Below are 22,924 nucleotides of genomic sequence, written 5' to 3' on the forward strand. Positions count from 1 at the left end.
TTTTTTCCCTAGCACTTTGTAAATTAACTTGCACTTGCATACTTGCATCCTTTTTTGATTTTGAGAAAGCTTTCCATGCTGTTCTTGTGCATTTAGTAAAGACTCTTGCAAAGGTTTTTCCATGTTTTCATACTGTGTGGTCTCACTTTCACATTGCAGGATGAGGCAGTGTTCAGCCAACCTTTGGGGCCCTTGATATAAGCAGGAAGAGATTTGAGGCAAGAGGGGGGGGCGAGGCTGGTGGGTAGAGATTATGATGAAAATTCCCTCTTCAGATATGAAGAAAGAGAACTCTGAGAATTCAAACCATTGTGTAGAAATGGATCAACAGATCTGGAATGTGATGGCAGGAAATGTCCTCATAAAATCTACCATATGTTTCATTCTTGTGCAGGTCGTTTTCGTCAGATTGAAGTGCTTACTACTGTGGCCAATGCTTTTTCTTCTTTGTATTCTCAAGTCTCTGGGACTCCTTTGCAGAAAATTGGTAGTATGAATTCAGTGTCTTCCAGTAAAGAGGCATCCAGCCCTCCCCCTTTAAATCGCAGCAATACAGCCAGTCGGTTAATGAAGACCTTGTCAAAGCTCAATCTGTGCGGCACACAGCAAGCCGATGGTAGTGGCTGCTCAAGTCCTTCACCTGTTGAAAAAGGGAAAAGTCCAGCTGAACTGGGGAGCGAGGAAAATGATGTTAAAAATGAATCTAAATTACAAAAGTACTCTAAAAGGAAAGACTCTCCCTCTTTTTTGGCTACTGTGAAGGAGGAGATAGCTAGTAGTCAAACAAATGCTGCACATAATCCTGCAAACCTTCCTGCTGGGGCTGATGATAAGCAAGAGGGTACTGTGCCTCTAGCAGACGTGCAAAGCAGCAGGTTGGCAAGCGCCCAGGATAGACCGTGTGAAGAATCTGGTCTTTTGGACTCACCAAGCCTTAGCAGCAGTTCCAATACATCCAACAGCAGCACCTCGACGCAAAGGCTGCTCGTGGCATCACCAGGTAGAGACCCCTGTGCTCCTCTTGCAAACCCGTCCATAATGAATCTAATGCTGCAGCAAAAGGACTCCTTTGAGATGGAAGAGGTAGGTGGAGATACATGACTTTGTTTTTGCATACAGTTTACATAACTTGCTGGCTGCCAGCAGAGGAATGTTCCCTCCTGTGTAGTTGACAGAGTTTTCTCCAGGAATACTTTAAATTCTCCGAGTGATAGGACAGTTGTCGCTCGCTCTCAGTAGGCTGCTCTAATTGATCCTCTTAATGAAATATCTTGGTGCTTTTGCTGCTGTTGTTGTTCCTGAGAGTCAGCAGGAAAGTTCTCATTCTTTTTCTCGTCAAGCTCAGGTAATTGCAGTCACTCGCAAAACTACTAGGAACTATTCCTGTGGAACTAGATCTAGGTTAGGCTTTGTATATATAAAAGGCTTAGGTTTTAAATTTTTACTTCACTTAAATGACTTAGTGGAAGTCTTTATTTTTGTTGCCTTAAAGTAAACTCATTGATATGAAATGAATTGATGTTGATTAAGGATAATTTTGTGGATGGAGCAAGCGTGTTGTTGGATGAAAAGAAAAGGGGCTGTCATGTAGGGTAAGGTGCTCATCTTGTGCAACTTTTGGTTTTGATGACAGTCTATGTTGATTTGTTCTCTGGAAATTAGCGCACTGAAAGTTGCTGTTTGACATGCCTTTGGTGGTGGCTTAGTTGCAAATTCTGTGCTAGCTGCCTTTTAATGTCTTCATAAATGCATGTATCCATTTTTTAATTGATAATTGTCCCAAAGGGGTTTAATTCCCAAATTCCTGTAAGTGCTTTGTTAATTAGGCTAATAAATATGCAGCCTACAAATTCAAGAATGTAATTTTTTTCATAGACTCACACCTTGGATTGTTAAGATCTGTTTTAATTTAAATTAGTAGGTGTTTTTGTGGACACGTTTCAAAGTGGGTCTTGTTAACACTTCAGCAGTTAACTTTTTTGTCTATGTGAAACAGATACATAAAATTAAGGATTGTGATTTTATTGGCAAAATGAGTGAAGAAAGCAAGTGAATAGAAAACCTGCAGAGTTTTGCAGAGAATGATGAAGTGATGGTTTAGTAGTTACTGTGTCTAGTGTCTTACTGCCATCACAGGCTCTTCTCGATCAACTAATGTTTTAGCTGAAGGCACTCATTAAGCAGAAGAAGGTAATCCAGGCTCTTGGAATTCCTGCCACTTGTTTATGCTTGTGTGTCGTGACCCACATGGTGTGTGGCCATCTACTGAACCAGAACAAAGGACTGGTCCAGCTGAGGGGGGAAAAAGAAACCCCGTGTATTTTGATTTATTCATTTTTTCTGGCTTAGTTTTCAGCTGGATATTTTTCTTGATCCGGTTTGTTGTGTAGCTGTTTGAGTTGGCACAATGGGAGGGGGCTGAGTAGCGATGCATTTTGCTATATTCTTGGTAGTTGAACTGGTTTCACACATCGCGGAGGAGAAATCCATTTTTTGGTGCTCTTGTGCAAAGTTGAAACAACTAATTAAAAAAGAAAAAAAAAAAAGGGAATGGAATTTTCCTTTAGAGTAAGTTGGAATGTAAAGGGTTATGACATGAAGAAGACTTGCCGAATTCTGCACAAGCCAAATAGCGATGTGTTTGCGAAGTTTTGGTTGACACACTTAGTAATGATGCCAGTGCATAAACACAGCTGTTTTGGCAAGGCAACATGTTATGTGGGATGGGATTGTGGTGAATTTTTGTTTGCATGATATAATATATACGTATCAACTAGCTTCAGATCCCTAGGAGAGAGGGATTTGGTTGTGTTGAAGAAACTTTAGAACAATACCTAGCAGCGTGATTTTATTTTCATGTGGCTCTAAACAGGGTATAATGAACAACAAACTGTATTAGAAACAGTGACAATGATTCCTCCCTCTGTTTTTGCAGTGTGGCTTGGAGTGCATTCATATGTGTAGGAAAGATGACAGATATATCAAGGAAGCTCTTTCCATGCTTATGAATGCCTTGGAGGTTTGAGTGCCCTTCGAAAGTCTGTGGCTGTGAAGATAGCTGGTGCAGGAGTGAGTCAGGGCAGGATTTCCCCCAAACACCCGCTCCTGAGGTGGCCAATTACAGTCCCGAAGGTTGTGTACCAGCATCAATATTGGCTGAAGGGACACGGAAGGAGACGGGAGTGCTTCTGCACACTCATAGAGCTGCGCCATGCCGCGGGTGCAGCCAGGATGCTGTCTCCCAGCCAAGGACAGGAGATGGAGGGTATTTAGATGAGAAGAGGAGGTTGGGAGGTGGCAAATGTAGCCATCGGAAACTTAGAGGTTTGAGAGAACTAAGACACCTTTTCACCTTTTCTGGAAGGCCAGTCTGATCAAAGGGCCTGTAAGATTGCTTGCTGTTCCTTTTTTCTTTCTTTTTTTTTTTTTAAAAGGTACTTTTCCTAAATTTAAATGGTGAGCCCCTTCTATGCTCCCCTGCATTTGGACAAAATAAGCATTTACCCCTTTGACACAGCCTTCATTTCCTAAAGCAACAGAAGCCTCTTGGTTTATTGTGCAAAAGCGATGCTGTTCACTTACTAATGGTGAAAAGTTCAGGCCAAGTACTTCTCAAAACTCTTGTAGTTGAGAAAATACACCCTCGTGGCTGCTATGCACATGATATCAATGCAAATATAGCTGCTTCTTTAGCCAAATACTAACTTGGGCTTAATACCATCAGTACCCTGGTTCTGCATTTTTAAGTTGATCAAAAATAGAGATGAAAATTTAATTGCTTGGTAGTTTTGAAATTAGGCAGGCAGCCTGTAAGAGGGAAGGATTGGGTGGTGGGGTAGTTGGATTGGGGTTCTTGTGCGTGTAGACTTGCATGTGAACCATTAGGATTTTTTATGTAGCACACAAAAGAGAAAACATATTCTAGCTTTTGAACTAAACAAAGGCCTCCCTGTTGAGAACCGCTTTCTTAATAAGGCTGTGTTTTACAAAGTGATTAGGTAATAGGATTAATTTTCACATAGTTTTAAGTTTCCCAGTTGAAATCTTCATGGCTCTGAATACATTATCTTCTTTTTTCGTACTGGGAGACACAAGAAGTATTTCCACGAGTAGTGGCATGGTGAAGTCTGGAGTAGGTTCTGGCAGGGACTGGGTCCTTCTGGAGGATTGGTGGCTCATGGGAAATATTTGGTAGGGCAGCAGATGACAATCCTTATGTGCCGACCTCTTGATATATTTTTCTAAATGTATTTTGCTTGTTCTGTGTATTCAAATGAGGGGCCAAGAGCGCTGAATGGAAAGGACAGTAGTAGTGTAAAAGTGGTCAAAGGTATTTTCACAGAATTATTTCAGTATTTTGTGAAAGGGGAAATGAGAACTCTCAGTAGTGTCACAGGACATGATTTCCTGGGCTTTTTGCATGATGAATGTAACCGGAGGGGAGCCCTGTTCTGTGAGTGAGAGGTGCTGTCCTAAGGATCACTGTTGTCCTACAGGGGCATTGCTGAGTACCTGATGAAATAATATGTTGGTTCAAGGAGGTATGATTTACTCCCTCAATCATTATAGGCTGTTGGATTAGAGAAAAAAAAACAAACCACCACCCCCCAACATGTGCTGTATGGGCATTTTTAAGCACAGGAACATAAATTCCAGTTGTCCTGACAAAATATTAATCTCCTCTTCCTGATAGATCCAGAGTACAGAGGGGGATCTACCGCACGTTCCAGCTTCTCACCAGCTGGCAGTGACCAAGTCAAGGAAAGGTGAGTAGACTTCAACTCCCGGGAGACAGCAGTCAGCTGAGTGTCCTTCTGTCTCTGAAAGGAAGATTCAGATTTAAAACTTCTGAAGTTTCTTTCCTCTTTAGAAATAAAAAAGATCTGGGTTTCTTTTTCAGCTAAATCACAGAACAGAACTGCAAAGTGGCAACCAAATTACAGGCAAGACAATAGCCCTATAACCTCACTGGTTGTTTTCACTTTTGTACAATTGATGATAGCTCAGAGGAACTGAAATGTTAATTCAGATTTTATGGGATTTTTTTTTTTCCCTGGCAGGTCCTGTAATTTAAGATATCCACTTGAACTAAAATTATATTGTTTTAAACATAAATTGCATGATACATCCAGCTTTTTGCTATGCGCTACCGCTACATCTGCAAGCTGGCTGCACAGAAGACTGGTGTCTCTGCACCCACATAGAAGTCATAGTCCTTCGCATGGCAACCTCCGTGCACTGGCTCTCTTGTTGCTCACTTAGTTTGTGCTTTCATTTCAAATTCTTTTGTATGTATTTTATGAGGGGACAAATCTGATTTTTAAGTTCATTTTGTGATTGTTACGTTGCCCAGCGTTGTCGAGTGAAGTCCATTCTCTAGGTGTTATGTGTAATTAAAGAAGAAATAGAGCTTGTTGCGTTTAGTGAGATGCTTGGCTGCAATGCAATTTCTTGGTGAAACATGACTAGCGTCTCTAGATATGAGAGAGGCAGAAAAACCGGTCTTAAGAACCAGAGACCATCTTATTTGCCTTTTGACAAATGAACTGACAGTCTTGTGAATTGCATTAACGTGGTTGAGAATGCTCTGGACTAAGTGCTGAAGGTTAATGCCTGGTTATTAGGGATAGCTTGTGCTACTAGTTCAGTAGTGTTTTGCACAACACAGCATTGCACTCGCTAGTCTTCCTCTGTTACAAACACAGGCTACCAAGAAGGACCACCAGAAACTGCATCTCCAGCTGTTCCCAGCGCTCTTTACAGGTCAGGTCTCTTGTTTGTCTGGCCTTGGCAGTTTCCGGAAAAGCTTTTCAGAGAAATTCAACTTAAGGAAACAGGAGCTGCAGTCAGGGAGGAGAAAAATACATGTTTTCAACTTCTGAAACGCTAATTTTGTGTTTTCTGTTCCCAGTAGCTATCGTACCCTCTTCTTCCTCCATGCAAGGTTAAAAAAGAAAAAGATCAGGAGGTCCTGTGTGTGCCTGCTCAAAGGTACCAACAGTTCTAGCAATGTCTTCAGTATGGCAGAAGTGGGACATGCTTGCTCATGTCTCCCAGCTAGTATATCCCACCCATTTCTGAATATGCTTGGCATAGATTAGAGAAGACACTTTGTTAACATGCAAGTATTACCTAGAGTTTTCTATGACTTATCTATAAAGGATGTCAGTGTTGATGGTAAGCCTGCATGCTTGCTAAAAGTTAGTCTGAGACCCACGTTTTATTTCACCTGGAAGTTGTGGAAAGCTTAGGACTTTGTTCTATATGGGTTTCAGTAAAATTACCGAGAGGGAAAGCATTTGGTGGAGTACTTATCCAAAATGCTAAAAAATAGTACTCAATTTTTTTTTTACAAGTTGTCCAACGTGAGACAACATAGAGGCCTGTTTTCTCAGAGGGTGGGTGCTCACCAAGTTTGAAGGCATCAGAAGTTAATGGTCCCTTACCAAAAATGCTGGCCCTTGTGTCTGAAATGTGAAATGCCACTCTCACTAGCAATCTCCTGGGGTGGGAGCAGCTTGAAATTCAAGCACCAGTCTTCTGTAAAAATGTGATTTCAGTTGATGATCTTCATACAGACCCACCTGTTTCAGTGGTTTTGGCTCTATGGTACATAAGCACCCATAAACAAAAAAAATTGTTCCAGATGAGTGCTTCTGCTGAAGGAATACATTTGTATGGTTTTTTTCATGTAGGGATACTTCTGTGTCAATTAGCGGGGTTAGTGCTGTTCGGTACAGACTGTTATAAACTTTGCAGTATCATTTTACATCTACAGAGGGCTATGGATGCTATCTCTGACATTTACAACAGTTTGTAAGGCATTTTAAGAGGGCCTATAATAAGATGTGGAGTTTTGAATTAAAAAAAAAATAGATTCTCTTCCCTACTGAAATAGCCTGGAGACTTAAGATATGCTTGAAAAACACTGAGTGTACTGCTGCTTAAACTCCCCATTGAAGCATGTTTCTCATGTAAGATTAGGTTTTTTATTAAATGGTAAGCATAGATTTTCAAAGTGGCTTTCAAATGATTGCTTTACTATAGTACTGTCTTTGTTAAACGCTTTATAGAGGATACAAAGAATTCTGTGTCGGATTGACTAGCTTGATATACTTTTTAGGTTATGTTTTCCAAATGGTACTGAACTGAACTAGTTTATCCATTATGCCCGAAACTGGCATTCTGTTCTTTGTTGCAAACCTCAAATGTAGATATATATTTTTGTGCATGAGTTTTGGTGGGGGTTTTTTAGGAACGCTGTAGAGAAGTATGAAAAGCTTCAGTTGCTTTGCAGTGTAAACATACAGTACTGCTAAGTGTCCACTATAAAAAAAACTTATTGCGAAGTTACCTGGAAGGAAGGTTTGTTAGTTGGAAAACAAAATTCTTCCTGACATATTTATGCAGCAGCACCTTCCATTCCAAAAATGCCCAACAAACAGGACAAGTATAGGTACAATGCGTGGAGAGCCAAATATTCTTGAGGCATTGTAATTTGTGAGTGTCTGGTTGCTGACATCAGCGGTTCTGTGAAATTCTGAATAGCCACAAACCTGTTTCTTTTAAGGCATCTGACATTGATAGTCAAAAGCAGTGATTAATTTTGAAAATTTAATTCTTGAAAGTGAAGAAAGCACATCATCAGCACTTCCTGTCCTTAAAACACGTATTTATAGCTCTCTGTGGGTGCAGCTCCACAGGAGATTTGAGATGGGAGAGTGAGAAGAAAACATTTGGAATAGATTTAGTGTTTGTGGGAGTCTGTGCTAACTTGTCCAGAAGCTAGGAAATCCCCAGGGACTCTGAAGAGTTTCTGAAGCAGGCCTCCCTGCTGGGCTGGTTTTGACAGTGCTGGGGTGCAGGGTGTGATCAATATGGGAAAAAGGGGCAGATATTTATCCCCATAATGGAATATTTTATAGCTAAGTTGGGAATGTCGATTTGTTAATAATCTCGTGAAATACAAAGGGCATTAGAACTTTGACACTACTGCAGGTACAAGAAACATACATGTTACTAAAGCTTCACAGGCAGTTTCCACATATTTCTCCTCTTTTGCGTGAGCAGTTGAATGATGCAGAAAGTGTAAGACAAGTTCTTGATGAGACTGTTTGGATTGGTGAGACCGACAGTCTATTGGTAGCTGAATATTATTTTACAATAGATTAATTATTCCATTATTTGATAGTGATTCTCTGATAAATTTGTGCTGTCATGTTTTGTAAACCACCAACTTGTTTCTTCATCATCTGTTCTTGTTTAGAACTTTGTCTGCTTATTTGATGTATTTCTGAATACCCTCATTTCCCTGGCATGTATTCAGTGCCTAAAAATATTTTGATTTTTTTTTTTATACAGCTTAAAACAATAATCCAAGGGCATTTTCGTTTGTGCTGCGTTTAACTGGGGCGCGAGTTTGATTGTTCCTTCTAGTTTTGTTCATCTTGGCTGGTTCATTTTCCCACACTTTCTTTATTATGCTGCCTTTGGCCTTTTCCAACTAGTTCAGAAGATTTCCTCTACATAGTGTTGATAATGGCTTTGGGCTGCAGGGTCAGCATCATTTTGGTGACCTTTTTGCAGAAGGTACCTTAATGGGGATACACAGGGCAGGAAATGATCCCAGGTTAGCCCCTACAACCCAGCCTTTGGTGCTGAGTTTTCTGCATTCTGGATGAAGAGAGGGGAGCCATATCTCATCACAACCTCCTTCTCTTAAGACTGTCTCCAGGAGGCATTTTAAGCCAGATCTGAATGTGACTCTTTAGCTTTTTTAAAAAAAATGGTTTATGTTTTCCCCTTGTCTACTTGAATCTGAGAGATATCCAGGTGCCATAGAGCAGGTCATCTGGATCAGGAGTTGACAAGGAGGGTGGATACCAGTATGTATCAGTATATCCCAATGTCCTAGTTGGCATTTCCAGTCTTACAAGCCAAACCTTGTAATTTCCCTACTGAAGTAGTAGAGATTCCTGTTCTTTAGAAGTTTACATGGTAGTGGTATAGTGGAGAACTCTGAGAACTTGAAAGAGACAAGGATAAGGTATGGTAGAAGAAGACTACTTACACTTAGAAAAAAATGTCTTCTCTGATTTGCTTTAAAACATTGAAAAAAAATCCTAGCAGCTTTGCAACACAGAAAGCAAGGGATGGCTCTATTTAGGGACTGTCTCCTTAGGTGGTAACAAGGCAGTTTGAATCTGTTCATGCTGTGCTAGTCTCTTGCCATGGATAAAGATGATGAGGTGTGAGTGCCTCTGCTCTAGTCTGACAGTTGACTGGCGGTATCTCATGTAAGGCTGTCAAAGCATGTGCTAAATAACAAATGCTATAGAAAATGATCTAAAACACTGCTTTTATTTCAGTACTGTATTTCCAAGGAGGCCAAGAATTGATTTCAGGAGACATATATACATATATATGTGTAATTTTTATTTTTTTTATAGCTGAAAAGGAAATATTGACTGAGAAGGAAACAGAGGGCAGGTCAATATTTTTATTGAATAGTAATAAACTTCATGCACGTGAAACCAGATGCCAGCACACGCACTGGTGAATCGCTCTACCTGAACTATTTGGAATCTCTCCCCTGTGGCTAAGACTTTCACCAGTAGGGCTTTTCCCTTTAAATCAAAATCACGAAATAGGAAAAGAGACAGAGGGGAGGCCAAAGTAGGTGACTATTCACCTTGGAGCAGATGGCAGGTTTCCACCAGCCTCAGCTGTAGTGGCAACTTGTTCATGGCACATTCTTTCAGCCACATTAGTTGTATCAGGCAGTTAATAAGAGCTAGTCCAGTTCTCAGGGAAGTAATTTCCATTGTCTTTACTGGGAGCTGGGTGGAGATGTCTGTCTTGAGGTAGAAAAGTTGTTTATCATTGCAGGATATTGTGGCTACCATGATAACAGAACAGCAGCACAATTTGAAAGGCACTCCCTAAAAGCTCTGTGAAATTGCTGATACAGAAGTTTAATGGGCAGTTTGCCTCTCCTGATGTTCACAAGCTTCTGGGCCTGTGCAGGCTTTAATTTCTATGTTAGTGAAGTGTTCATCAAAATTCATGCTGAAAAAAATTAGTTCTGAATATGCAGCAGTTTCAAAGCAGTTTTCATAATGCATTCCAATGCATTGAGCTGTGAACTGGGATTAATTATATGATGACAGTTAAGTGGTTGAAGGAATGTGGGGCAAAATTCTGCATTGAGCCTGCAAGAAGAGGAGGCGGCAGGGGCCTGGGGACTAGAGGCCGCTGTGATCTCATCCCATCTCCAAGCTTTTACATTTCAGCTGAGAACTAGAGGTGAGATATGGTTGTTGACCATGCTGCTATCTGGCTAAGGAAAATGTTTATGGTGCTGTAAGGTAAACCCAGTGTTTGGTGGGTGTCTCCTGTGTCTAGTTGGGAACAATATATGTGCAATACTCTGCTGCAGAGTTTACTGGGATCTCTGAAAAGCAGCTTTGCAGGTATAGTGCTTGCACCAGAGGAAACCACTCCTGGGTAGCTCCTGAGGATTTTAGAGCCTCTTTAGGCTATTTTAACACTTACCTAATGCAAGTAGAAAGGAACAAGCAGGGGGATCTTATCTTGCATGTATAAAATGAGCACTGGGAATGTGCTTTGGCAGATTGCCCGTTGATGTGTCAGAGATGTTTTCTATTTGTCCACTAAACCAGCGGAGGACCGTGTCTTGCAGTTTGCAGAGTCCTGTGAGTCGCCCTCCCTCCTCATGGGATGCTGTTCTTCTGGGAGTATGGGGTGGTGTAGGCTGGCAGGACATAAGTGATCTCCTTTATCTACATGATCAGAAGGGGTGGTGAATCTGGAATCTGTACGTGTCAATACAAAAGCAACTCTTCCACTGCCTGCATGTGAATTAACCAGTGATTCAGTTTTGTGGAAGGAAAACTCCAGCAGTGGCAAGATCTGCAGGGTGAGTTTTTTCCACAGCACAGGAAAGAAAAATGTAAAAGATGGTTCCTCTTCCCCTGCTGCTTGAAGTTTCACAAGTAGGGCTTTGCATGAGAAGAGGTTTTGCTTGAAACAGAGTTGTTTCTCTGTATTGTTCAAAGTGGAACTTGAAAAGGCATTGTGTTGTTCACTTAAGGCTACTTTGATCTAAAAGGAAAGTGTGTATTGAATGTGATTGGGCTTGAAAGGTTGCGATTTGTAAAGTAATTGAGGTTGGGTTTTGCTTGTTTTAAACAGATCAGCTGTTACGAACAGCGAGTCAGCACTCTGACAGCAGTGGTTTCGCTGAGGACTCCTCCACAGATTGTTCTCCATTTAATCAGCTTCAGGTAAGGTTCTTATACTGTGGTTGAAATATTATGGATTACTGTGGGACAGTAGGGACCTGGGGAGGGCAGAAGGGATGCTGATGTTTGACTGCTATTGTGACTGTCAATCTAGATCCTATAAAACCTCTCATTTTCAGAGCTGGACTTGCTGAGTCTGTTACAGAATTGTGTTAACATTTGAAAGCCTTTCTGGTAGGATAATCTGGGTATACTTGGGCCTGGAATAATCTCTAAATTCAGTATGTCCTGTTTGCTGTTTCTAGTGTATCTTTTCTCACCGACTGAGCTTCCAGAGTCATAGTCCATTCCTCTCATGATGACTGCAGTGGGTAGAGATTAAGGTTATGAAAGATTATAGCTTTTCTGCTGACCATTTCATTTCTTGTATCATTTTTGCCTTTGCACTCTTTTTTTTTTTTTTGCATACTTCTCTATATTTTTAGTTAGCAGCTGACAGAAAGCGAAAACAATTTCATACTAACTTTACTGTGAAGGTATACTAAAGTTTAGTCAATCTTGAGCTCCCACACTCTTTCTTGTTCCAGCTCCTTTGATCTCAGTCCCAGAACTTGCCATGATACTGACCAGAGACTGCATGTTTTAGGGGAGGCTTTTGTTCCGGCATGGTGTCTAGGTGTCTGCCCAATACACACGTTTGCACAGCGCTATACCTGATATTTAGGAGAGGTGTTCTCTTGCCTCTCCTAAAACTTTCGCACAGTGATAGACATGATTTGGTTGGCCTGTCAATCAGCCAGAGAAAAGTCTTGAGTTGGGTCCCAGCCTCAGGGCCATCAGTCAGCTGTCTGGGACCTAAACCACATTCCAGAGGAATACAAAGATGGGATTCTGGATGTCGCCAGTAATTTCATTTCTATGACTTGCAGCTGCTGCACTTTTTTTTATGCTACTGTATGTTTTTTAACTTGTGGCACAGCAACCAGTTTTAAAAGCCGTTTGGCACTTACTAGGAAGAGATTCCCACCTTCTCGGTCCATCACCATTGCTTTTCCATTTTGGTACTGGTATTCTGTGCTTTTCAATTTAGTATTTTTTCAGCTGAGTATCAAAATGGAAGCCAAGACGGTGCTAGTCTTTGTGTCTCCCTTAAACATTACCTTACAATTTCCAAGAGGAAGAGAGTGAATGAAGGAAATCATGAGCCTGAGTCTCTGTAATGAGCATAGTAGTCCGAGATACTGGTTCTGCTGTCTGCTAAACTGGGGCTACAATGAAGGTGACAGGCGTGTTAGAAGGACTCTCAGGTTAGGGTTGCTCACTCCTGATCTTTATGTTGCTTGCAGCCTGATTAAGAGTCCATTAAAAGCATGTTGCAACTGAGTGCCCCTTCATTGGAAGACTGAGGGAGTTTATTTTTGTTGGCTGTAAAGGGATGAGATTTTTCTGCTTTCTATTATGCTGCTTTGAAAAGATGTATTGAGGCTTCACGAGATTTGTACCATGGAGTCGCTAGGCTCTCTTCTGCCACCTTCATTGCTTTATTCAGATCAAGTGCTGAGCCGAATTCAGAAAATATGGGTGAATGATGAGCCTAGGGGAAATGAGAACTTGGCATCTAGTGAAGAGAACCTGTGAAAAGATGAAGAGGTATATAATGTTTCTTAAAAGTATGGTAAGTTAGTGCCATCTACTGTTAAATAATTGACTCTAGCAGCCATAGTATTCCTCTGAAACTCAGGAGAAAACTCAAAAACTGGAACCGGATTGCCTTTCATCCCTGACATCCAAAATAAAGATTTCTAAGGGAGGTTTTGGCATTAAGATGGGATATTCTGCAGGGAAGTTTCATGTTACTGACAAAGCAAAAAGAATTCTCCATCCAAGTTCTTGAAGTTTTGCTTGCCTGACTTGTGAGTGAACAATGTGATGGAGGATTAGAGACACGGATATGCATGCATGTAGCACACCTAATTTCACCTGACATTACAGTCTTTTTATCTTTTAATACCTTTGACTTCAACAGTATCTGAACCTGTATAGTCTTTCACACTAATTTGTTACTGTGCCAGTGAGTGCAGTGTTAAGCACATACTTATGAAGTTGACCTTCATGACTGAAATTTTGTTCTAGGTGGCTGGAGAAGGAGCAAGTGGTCTGTGCGGTGGGTGGGCAACTGGCTGACAGGCCACACTCAGAAGATGGTGATAAATAGCTCTTTTTCAAACGGGCAACCTCTCACAAGTGGGGGCTCCCAGGGATCGATATTGGGCCCAACACTGTTTAGTATCTTCATAAGTGATCTGGATGATGGGATCAAGTGTAGGCTGATGAAGTTCTCTGATGATACCAAACTGAGTGGGTAAGTGGACACTTCAGAAGGGAGACCCACCCTGCAGGAAGACCTGGATAGGGTGGAACAGTGGGATAACAAGAACCTTCTGAAGTTCAACAAGGGCAAGTGTAAGGTGCAGCGCAGGCTGGAATCTACCTGGCTGGGGAGCAACTCTGTGGAAAGTGACCTGGGGGTCCTGGTGGACAACAAGCTCAATTATGAGTGAACAGTGTGCTGTAGTGGCTAAGAAAGCCAATAGGATGCTGGATTGCATCAACAAGGGCATCACAGCAGAGCTAAAGTCATTATCCCACTCTACTCAGCACTTGTCAGCCCACACCTGGAATACTGTGTTCCGTTTGTAAATCAGTCAATCAGGCCAACCAAAGGAATATGCTTTGTTATCCCTAGATCGCTTTTTTTTTTTCTTTCTTATAGGTACTTTTCCTGCCATTTGTTACCTATTAAATTATAATCTCCCTCATACGTGTGCTCTGTTTTAAACCGTGATGCCATGTACTTCCATCTTGATATCTCTTATCATTGCTACCTAAAATACTAGTGTTTGACTCTTTTTTACTCTGCTGCCACTTCTATTCTGGCAATAAAGAGTTTATTGTAAAATCACAGAAATATGTGAATACTTTGCTCTTATTTTTTTAAACCATCTCCTGTTGGTGCCATACTTCAATGGGCTTCTAACCTCTCTCATACTATGGTTCCTTTGTTCTCCACTGTTTTTCTTGCACACTAACTGCATTTTGTATTATTTGTTCTGCTGCCTACGACAGTGCCCAATGAATATGGACATGGACTTGGCCTGAGCCCTGAAGAGGCAGTAGTTGAGTCTCCAGTATGTTCACCCCTTTGTTGGCTCGTATCTTTCCTAGGTTCAGGAGTCTTTGCAGGGCATGGGAAGCAGTGCTGACAGCTGTGACAGTGAGACAACCGTGACATCGCATAGCGAGGAACAGAAGACACCAATAGCCATGGAACTGCCCTCTTTCGATAAGTTTGAGGAGGAGGAGGAGGAAGATGATGATGAGGACGATGATGAAGAGGATATTATCTCTCAAGTAGAGAGACGAAAGGTAGGAGCACCTTCTGATAACAGAAGGAGTGAAGACAGAAAAATTATTGACTGTGAAACTGAACAAAATCAAGGAGGAGAAAGCAAGTCATCTCATATATCAGAGACAGTCCAAGGAGAGGTCAGCTCTAAAGAGGAAGACACTTCCAGTGAGCAAAAACAATTGGACCTGCTGGAGGAAGGCAGTGTGTTTGAGTTTCCTCAGTACCACACGCACCATATCCTCAAGTCCATGGAGTCTGTGGAAGGTGGTGGCTCCTCCCCATCGTCTGTGGATAGGGTTCACGTCGCCTTGCAAAGAGCTGAGATGAGGATCATCAGCACATCTGATTCCAGGGCTGGACGCAGTCTGCTTAAGTCAAAAGATCTCCTGAGGAAGCAGAGACTCTGGTTTGCTGAATCGGGCTATCCTCTAAGACGATCTCAGTCTCTCCCAACTCCATTGCTGAATCCAGTGAAAGTGGTGTCCTCTGTGAATGTCCAGTTAACTCCAGGAAAAGAGACTCTGTGCAGTCCTCCTTCTTTCACCTACAAGTACACACGCGTGGAGGAAAACGAGAAACCAACGTCTGAGAATGACAAAATTGAGGGTGAGGCAGCCACCAGCCAGATGGTGTGCAAATCCACACTGTTCATTGCGCCTTCATCCTCCAAAAAAGAAGGGCCCCAGACCGGGCCCAACAGACTGTCCGAGGAGCGCAGTCCCACCAGGGTACAGAGCTGCTCACTGCACACACCAGCACACATGTCCCAGTCGACGTGCTCCCTCCACTCCCTCCCAGCCGAGTGGCAGGACAGACCATTCTGCGAGCACATGAGGACACTGAGCACCCACAGCGTCCCAAGCATCTCTGGCTCTTCCTTCGGTGCCTTGCTTTCCCCCTTCAGCTGTCCCTTCTCTCCAAGGCATGCTGGATTTCCTCATCGACCTCATGCCATCAACCCACCCTCCACTGTGGAGATGCAGCTGCGCAGGGTCCTGCACGACATCAGAAACTCTCTGCAGAACCTCTCACAGGTAAGACAAAGCCAAATTTTTACCTTGGGCAAAAGAGGCTTCTTACTTTATCCTTAAAAAACCTAAGTGTAGTCTGAATATTCCTTTGCATGGTGCAGCAGATCAAGAAAATACGACCTTTTGTGCAAGTCTGATCTGCTACTGTTTTAGGAGCTTCTGTTTAAACGGGCAAATGGTCATCTCTCCAGTGGTCCACTATTTTTGAATTTAAATTTTTCTTGTTCTAGTTGACCCAGATTTATTTTTGATTTTTTTTTTAATTTATTTTTTTACTTTTATGGATATTCTTGTGTGGGAGGGAGGAACCAGTGTACTCTTTGTTAGCTGTTATTTTAAGGTGATAGTCATTAGCTTTAGATTTGAAAATACATATTGATGATCCTCTAACCTCTCTCTTGTCTTTGACATACTTCCCATCCAACTGATAGTATTTTTTTTTCTTTTCATTAAAAGTCCCATGGCTTCACTAATGATGTCAGTGATCTCTGTTCCATGTACATTTCTGTGCTGTTTCATGCCAGCTTTTCTCATGTTCAGCTCTGGGCTAGTCAACGTGATCCTGAAGTCATCCATCTTTTATTAAGAACCAGTTTTGTCACAGTGTGTAAAATTTTGTCCATCTCATCACTCAGAGAAGAAATTCTTTAAAATGCAAGGGCATTGTTTTTTACCAGTTTGTGTGATGCCTTCTGGTCTTTCCCTCCTGATTGCCAGCTGTCCCTCCTTTGCCATGCCTGTGCTCCTGTTCTCTTAGGTGATGATCCAACTTAGGAGCCTGCAAGCTGCTGCAGGAGCCTACGTGGGCAGAGCAGACTCTGCTGGTTTATATATGAATACATGAACACTATTCAGTTGTAGACCTTCAACAATTTCTGTGGGTTTTACTCAAGAACAAACGTGCGCCTGCCTACACCATATTGCAGTTGGCCCGCAGCAGTGGGCTTTTTTAGACCCCTATTGTTCCATTTTATTTTGTCACTTGTCAAAAGTTAGAAGCTAGTCCCTCCTGACTTGGGTTATATCAGCTGGCCTTGCTTCTTGGAGGAAGTCTGGGTACTGGGACACAGCTCTGCAGTGGAAAGCTGCAGTCAGCTGTGTTTTCAGTCAGCCATTGCTCAAGGTAGCGGACAGTGTGCCTTGGGAGTAAGTGTTTGCAGAATTTAACCTTCTTTGTAAAATTTCCTCTTGGGAACCACATGCAGTCTTGATATGGGTAAGGTTACAGTGCACTACAGCCCTTTTATCACTTATACAATGTTAACTAAGCCTACTGAAGAAGGAGTCTCTGTATTACATCCAGTACTCATGCCTAAGCTAGTTCAATTAAAAAAAAACAAAATTAGTATCGGAGGGGATAATAGTATCTCCTAGCCCACTTGTTCTGCTGCCAGTGTAGCTTGTCTAAAGTAGTTCCGTTTTGGGGGCTTGGTCCTTCTCATTATAGAGATTTGTATGAAAACGTCTTGCTTACAATAGACAGTTCCCTCGTGCTCATGCTGCTTTTTCGTACAGCGAAGATCAAGTTTGGCACGTAGCATACTGAACTGCTAAAGAAAAAGTTGAGATGTTTCAAATATATGATTCTGATGTTAGGAAGGAATAAAGAGGAGTAGATAAATTCCTGATAGAGCAGGGAACAGAGAAAACTGGGAGAGGAAAGAAAACATCCCCTTGATGTGATCATGTTTGAGCAAAACTCCTCTGGATGAATGGACATGCTTCAAATTTTCCATGTCGTGTCAACAGTCCTTTGAATTCTTTCAAAATTATAAGGGACAAGCTGGTTTTTTCACATTTGGAAAGGTGAATGTTTTTGCTATTTCCACTGTTCTTTGTTGTGCCATGTCTCTACATGTAACAGCCCTGAATTTTATCTGGTTGCTCCATGTGTTGGTGTAACGTGCAAACAGAAATTCTTTAACACTTTTATTTTTATGAGGGATCATTAGCATGCAGGGGTCTTTGGATGTAGGCAATGTAGTGAGATCAAAAACCAAAATCAACAAGAAACCCCAAACCAAGAACTGAGCAAAACCCCACAACAAATGTGACTGTAATCATGTTTTGAAAATGGCACACATTAATTTGTTCCATTCTCTTTTCCAAGTTGTTCTTCTTATCATTAGCTAAGACAATTGAGACTTCTGAGTTTTCACTCGTAGCTGCAGAAAAACTTAGCTTTTATTCCTACTTGCTGTCTCGGACAGGATTGATTTGTTCTTTCACCTGCAGCACATTTGCATTCCAGAGCTTTGGCGCTTCTTCAGTTAAGAGCGGGCACTGCCGATTTTTAGGGTTTCCTTTTCCTCATACAATAGTTACATAGATAGCAGAAATTGCAGTGCTAGCAAGCTTGTGTTTTAACAGCAGATGCTGTTGGAGTATCTGCACACTTGGGAAGAGGAGTTCACAAAGGGGATTGCTGACATTCCCATTTCAAATTGCTTGTTTCTTCCCTAGTACCCGGTGATGAGGGGTCAGGATCTTTCAGCGGCCACCGGTTACACTACTCACAGATCATCCATTCTACCTCTCTACGAAGTAAGTTACAAAGTGGTACTTAGATAAAATAAAAGACACAGAACAGCCTAAATGTGCCACAGATTGTGCTAACTTTGAGCAGTTCTTTGCTCTCAAGAGAAAACAGATGCCTCCATCCTGCAAATAATGTTAAAAAGGATTAAATCTAAATACATGGAAATCCTTTCATGTGTTTGCTTGTATGATACATATAAAAATGTTTTTTTCTTGAATTATTGTGAGTTTACAACCTGCAGCCTCTCTTGTATACTGAAGTTGCTGAGGTTCTACTTGATTCAAAGGGCACATCTGGGCAAATGTGATTATAGGATCCAAACTTATTTTAATTCAATTTTTCCATGTAACACACTATTATTGTCTTTTTTTTTTCCCCCTCCAGAATACTTTCCAGGAGCTACAAGTGGTTAGGAGAAATCTAAACTTATTCAGAACCCAAATGATGGATTTAGAATTGACTATGTTACGTCAACAGACAACAGTTTATCAGCACATGACAGAAGAGGAAAGGTAAAATGATATTTTAAAAAAAAAGAGAGAAAATACTCCGGCACTTCAGGAAATATGTCACTGACCTGAAATCAGAGCAAAAAGTCCATTTTTTTCAGTTTGAACAGGGTTGGAACTGAGTGTTTTGCCAAAAGTTTGTTTACTTTCTTCTTTACACTTCTTCATTCTAGAGGTTTTTTGTCTTTGTTTCTTCTAATCTCTGTTTCTCATTAATTGATTATTTTTTTCTTCAACCTTTCTGCAAAGTGATTTAACAACTGTGGATTTTAAGGACTTTTATCATAGGATACTTGAACATAGGATATTGGCAGGGAAAAAGCCTTAAAGATTTTCAGCTTAGATCGTCACCCTGCCCCCATCTTTGTAGATGTAAATAAAGAACAAACATTATAATATTCAGATGTTTTTCCAACTTACAGTGGCCACTCGGGAAGCTACAGATGGCATTCGTATCCTGACTCTGCGTGTGCTCACCATGAGTTGCAGCAGCAGCTGATCTGGAGCAATTTTCAAAACTGCTCATATGTTTACTTTAGTTGAATCAGCTCTTGACTAATCACTTTAAAAGTAAACATGTCTGAAATCAGTTGGCCTTCTTAGATAATGGCATCTTGGCCAAAATGTAGCTGTGACTGCTTGGGAATCTAGAACCATGCAGGAGAAGTAATACAGGAGTACTGTATTGCTCTTTTTGTTGTTCTGGTTTTAAATTGGATTTGATTAGGTATATGTATAAATGCTGATTTCTTCTGCTTGCATATATTTAAGTATTTAAAGCTAAAATTTTTGGAGAATGTTCTGTGATACACTGTGTTGTTTATCTTTCTCCACGAAATGATATATATTATCTATAAATGGAGAAAGACATTTATTCTGTCTAGGCATTCAGCTAATATTTCTATGAAAGAGGAATTTTCTGTGTTCCACTTTGAATTCCCTTGTATGAAGTCATTTACTCATGGGACTGTCCTGCTCAGTTCCCCCTTTGTGGTGTGCAGCTGAGTGCAGTGAATGCCCTTGTTCTTTTTGTGATGGATTTGGTATAGATATGAAGCTGATCAGCTACAGAGCCTGAGAAAGTCTGTCCGCATGGAGCTACAGGAGTTGGAGATGCAGTTAGAAGAACGGCTACTTGCTTTGGAAGACCAGCTGAGAACTCTGCACATGTCTTCACCTTACAGACCTCAGACACACATAGTAAGTATTACTTTTGCAACAACATTATATATTTTCTCAGTGTAATGTTAATAACTCATAACTGTTAAAACTCTTACAATGGGATGATATCTGGAAATTCTAATGATGCCTTACAATGGGATGATATCTGGGGATTCTAATGATGCCCTATCAGGGTTCATACTTTATTATTCTCAGTGTTTTGTCTTGGGGGGAAAAAAGTGTGTGAATAGAGGGACTTTCTTGGTGTTAATACGTATCAATACATATCTTCTGGGATTTTAGGTCTGAGATCTCAGACCTCTTCTGTCAGTGGTTTCTTCTTTTTCCTTGTCATGACCCTGAATTCTCACATTGGTAGGTAGTGTTCATATCTAAAATCCTGGGGGATGGTGATGGTCTTTCTGGAGTTTTCCTACACTGATTTTCTTGTGAAATGAGGGCAGAGAGGTGAGAAATGCAGTGTTTCTCTTCCAATAAATGGGGTATGCTTTCCCTCCAGTTCTGCCAATCCATGCAATGAAAAAACAGAAAAATCCAATTGTCACCTTGTCATCTTCAGTTTTTTCCCCCATTGCCTTTTGTATCTCCTTCAGATGAACTGTGTGGCTCCCTGCCAAACAGTGGGAGAAGCTCTGCTCCCACAGACACTCCCCAGAAGCACAAGATGGGGGATAAAAAACACGCTTGCGTATGTTTATTGGTGGCGTGGTGATATACTTTTTCTTCTTTTTCACTCAGTGGAAGACTGTTCCTCTCTTTTCTGCTGGAATTCTGTCATCAGCCAAACAAAAGAAGCACAGATGAAAAGTATCATATGTCTTCCTGGGTTTCATTCCTCTTTCTTAGGCAATCCTCTTCTGTATAAGCAGCACAGTCACAGGCCACATCTTCCTCTTCAGTGTTTTGTCATGGGAAAAAAACTGAAACCCAAGAACAGGAAAATATGGTATTACTGTCATTTCAAGCCAAACTTGCATTCTTTGAACCATATAAATATCTTTTTATTTGTAAATCCTTTTATAGAAGAGGGCCAGCTTCAAAAATGACTGAAATAAACTTTCTCCAACCAGCTTTGCTTCCTGTTTCCAAGTTTCTGCTTTTACAGAAAGTTGTCTGAGAAACAGCATGTTTATATATTAGCTTCTGACAGCTGTAAAAAAATACTCAATGCATTAACTTGTCTTAATTTTTCAGGGTATGTATGGAAGCAGAAGTGCTGATAATCTATCATGCCCTTCTCCATTGAATGTCATTGAACCAGTAAGTAATTGTTGTGTGCTGTATGTTTTACTAAGAAAAAGAACCAGGAAAGGATTTCTTAAAAAAGGTTACAGGAGATTCACTTTACGCATAATCTTGGAAATTACTCACTTGAGTAGTTCTGTTGAGAACAACTGCATTTTCCCTTAAGCCAAGTGAACCATAGGTCTAAGAAGCTGTGAAGTCTTGTTTTTAAGAGGAATATGTAGAAGTGAGATGTTTGCATTTAGTTGGTACAATGACTACATGGTGAGTTTTCTAGGGAAAATTATTATTTTTCTGTGCATTTTATGCTACTGAAAACAAGTAGTTCAAAGGCTGCAGAAAGGAAAGAACAAACTTGAATTGTTTTAGCAAAGAAAAACAAAATCAAGCCTTTACGTGTGTCTCTGTCAATGGCTCTGGCAGGATGCATCCCTATTGCAAAAGTCAGTGGCTTGGGAAACTGCCACAATTCATATTTATGTTGGCTTTCAAAAAAGCCCATTCCTTTTTATGATCCTCTTTGTTGCAGTCATAAAGGCAAAGCATATATTTATTTTATAGCTGTATTTGTTACATGGAGGGAATGAGTAAGTTATTGAATAAATAACAAGAAAGCATAATTGTGTCTGTATGTGACTTTTTTATATGCTTATTCAGGACTGTTTCTTTTCTGATTCCTTAGGTCTCTGAACTTATTCGTGAGCAGTCATTTCTGAAGTCTGAACTGGGTTTAGGAGTGGGAGATCTTGGTCTGGAAACTCTCCCAGCAGAGGGTACAGAGTCTGTATTCTCCCATGGAAACTCTGATTCCTCTTCAGTGTGCTCTGGTCACGCAGGTAGAAAAGCTGGGTTTGGATCCTCTGAACTAACAGGAAGGTCTAAGAGTCAAAGCAAGAAGTTATACCGAGCCTCTGTTGCCTTAACACCAATGCCCCCAGTGAGAGCAGGCACTGGACAGCAGGTGGAAAGCTCTGAGGAGCTTGCATACTCCAAGCCAGAGGTGGAACACAAACTTGAAAAAGTCCCTCTTGTGCCTTCGGTTGATGAAATTCACAAAAGTGTGGAGCAGGAGGAGCTGCAGCAAGTCATACGGGAGGTGAGGAAGGGAGGGGCTGAGATCTAGGATGTTTGAACTGTGTTTACTGAAACTTAAAGACAGGCTCTCTGTGACTCTTGGCCGCTGGGGTTTTCTCTTCCCTCTCAAGCCAAGGCTCCATACTGTTTCTGTACTATTTCTGAAGGCTCAGAGCTTGTCACTAGATGTTCAAGCCACGGTTGTATTCTTGTGCAAAGCAATAGATGTTTTTTCAGTGATAGTGGTTAGCAGATAAATTAATAGCTAGTAGCTACTGTGAGTCTGGGTGAGAAAGAATTTGCCATCTCTACCACTTGGTTAAGCAGCAATATTTCAGATTCCCAAGTGAAAATTTTTCTGTCATGTTTGCTTCCTAAAATGTCAGGTAGGAGCTAATGTGATTGATGAAATACTATTTCTGGAACAACTCCGTAGTGAATGTTAAAAGCATTTTCCCAGTTCCTCTACCCCAAACCACTAAGGACTGTAGGAGTGTAAGTGAAGCAAGCTGAAGTCAGATGAGAAGTTATTTCAGACTTGAAGACTGATGTTGGACCAGTGCTGTTGGTTTAGTTTTATTGGCAGTCAATGAAAGTGAAGGGTTATTTTTCCTGTGGGCCAGGTTAAAAAAGAGGACTAGAACTGCATGTTTTGTTTGTCAATGGCATGA

At 41.1% G+C, this 22,924-nt stretch overlaps 1 protein-coding gene across 1 annotated transcript in view; it reads left to right on the plus strand.

Annotated features, from left to right (window-relative positions):
- Positions 1–22,924, plus strand: part of ITPRID2 (ITPR interacting domain containing 2) — a 42,911-nt gene that overhangs the window by 12,707 nt on the left and 7,280 nt on the right. The window contains exons 9-17 of the mRNA XM_074145119.1: positions 395–1,083; positions 4,694–4,766; positions 11,215–11,306; positions 14,490–15,707; positions 18,168–18,248; positions 18,628–18,755; positions 19,802–19,952; positions 21,129–21,194; positions 21,862–22,275. Of these exons, the coding sequence (XP_074001220.1) occupies positions 395–1,083; positions 4,694–4,766; positions 11,215–11,306; positions 14,490–15,707; positions 18,168–18,248; positions 18,628–18,755; positions 19,802–19,952; positions 21,129–21,194; positions 21,862–22,275 (2,912 nt within the window). The remainder of the gene's footprint in view (positions 1–394; positions 1,084–4,693; positions 4,767–11,214; positions 11,307–14,489; positions 15,708–18,167; positions 18,249–18,627; positions 18,756–19,801; positions 19,953–21,128; positions 21,195–21,861; positions 22,276–22,924) is intronic.

Source organism: Numenius arquata, chromosome 3 (genome assembly GCF_964106895.1).
Source record: "Numenius arquata chromosome 3, bNumArq3.hap1.1, whole genome shotgun sequence".
Taxonomy (NCBI): domain Eukaryota; kingdom Metazoa; phylum Chordata; class Aves; order Charadriiformes; family Scolopacidae; genus Numenius; species Numenius arquata.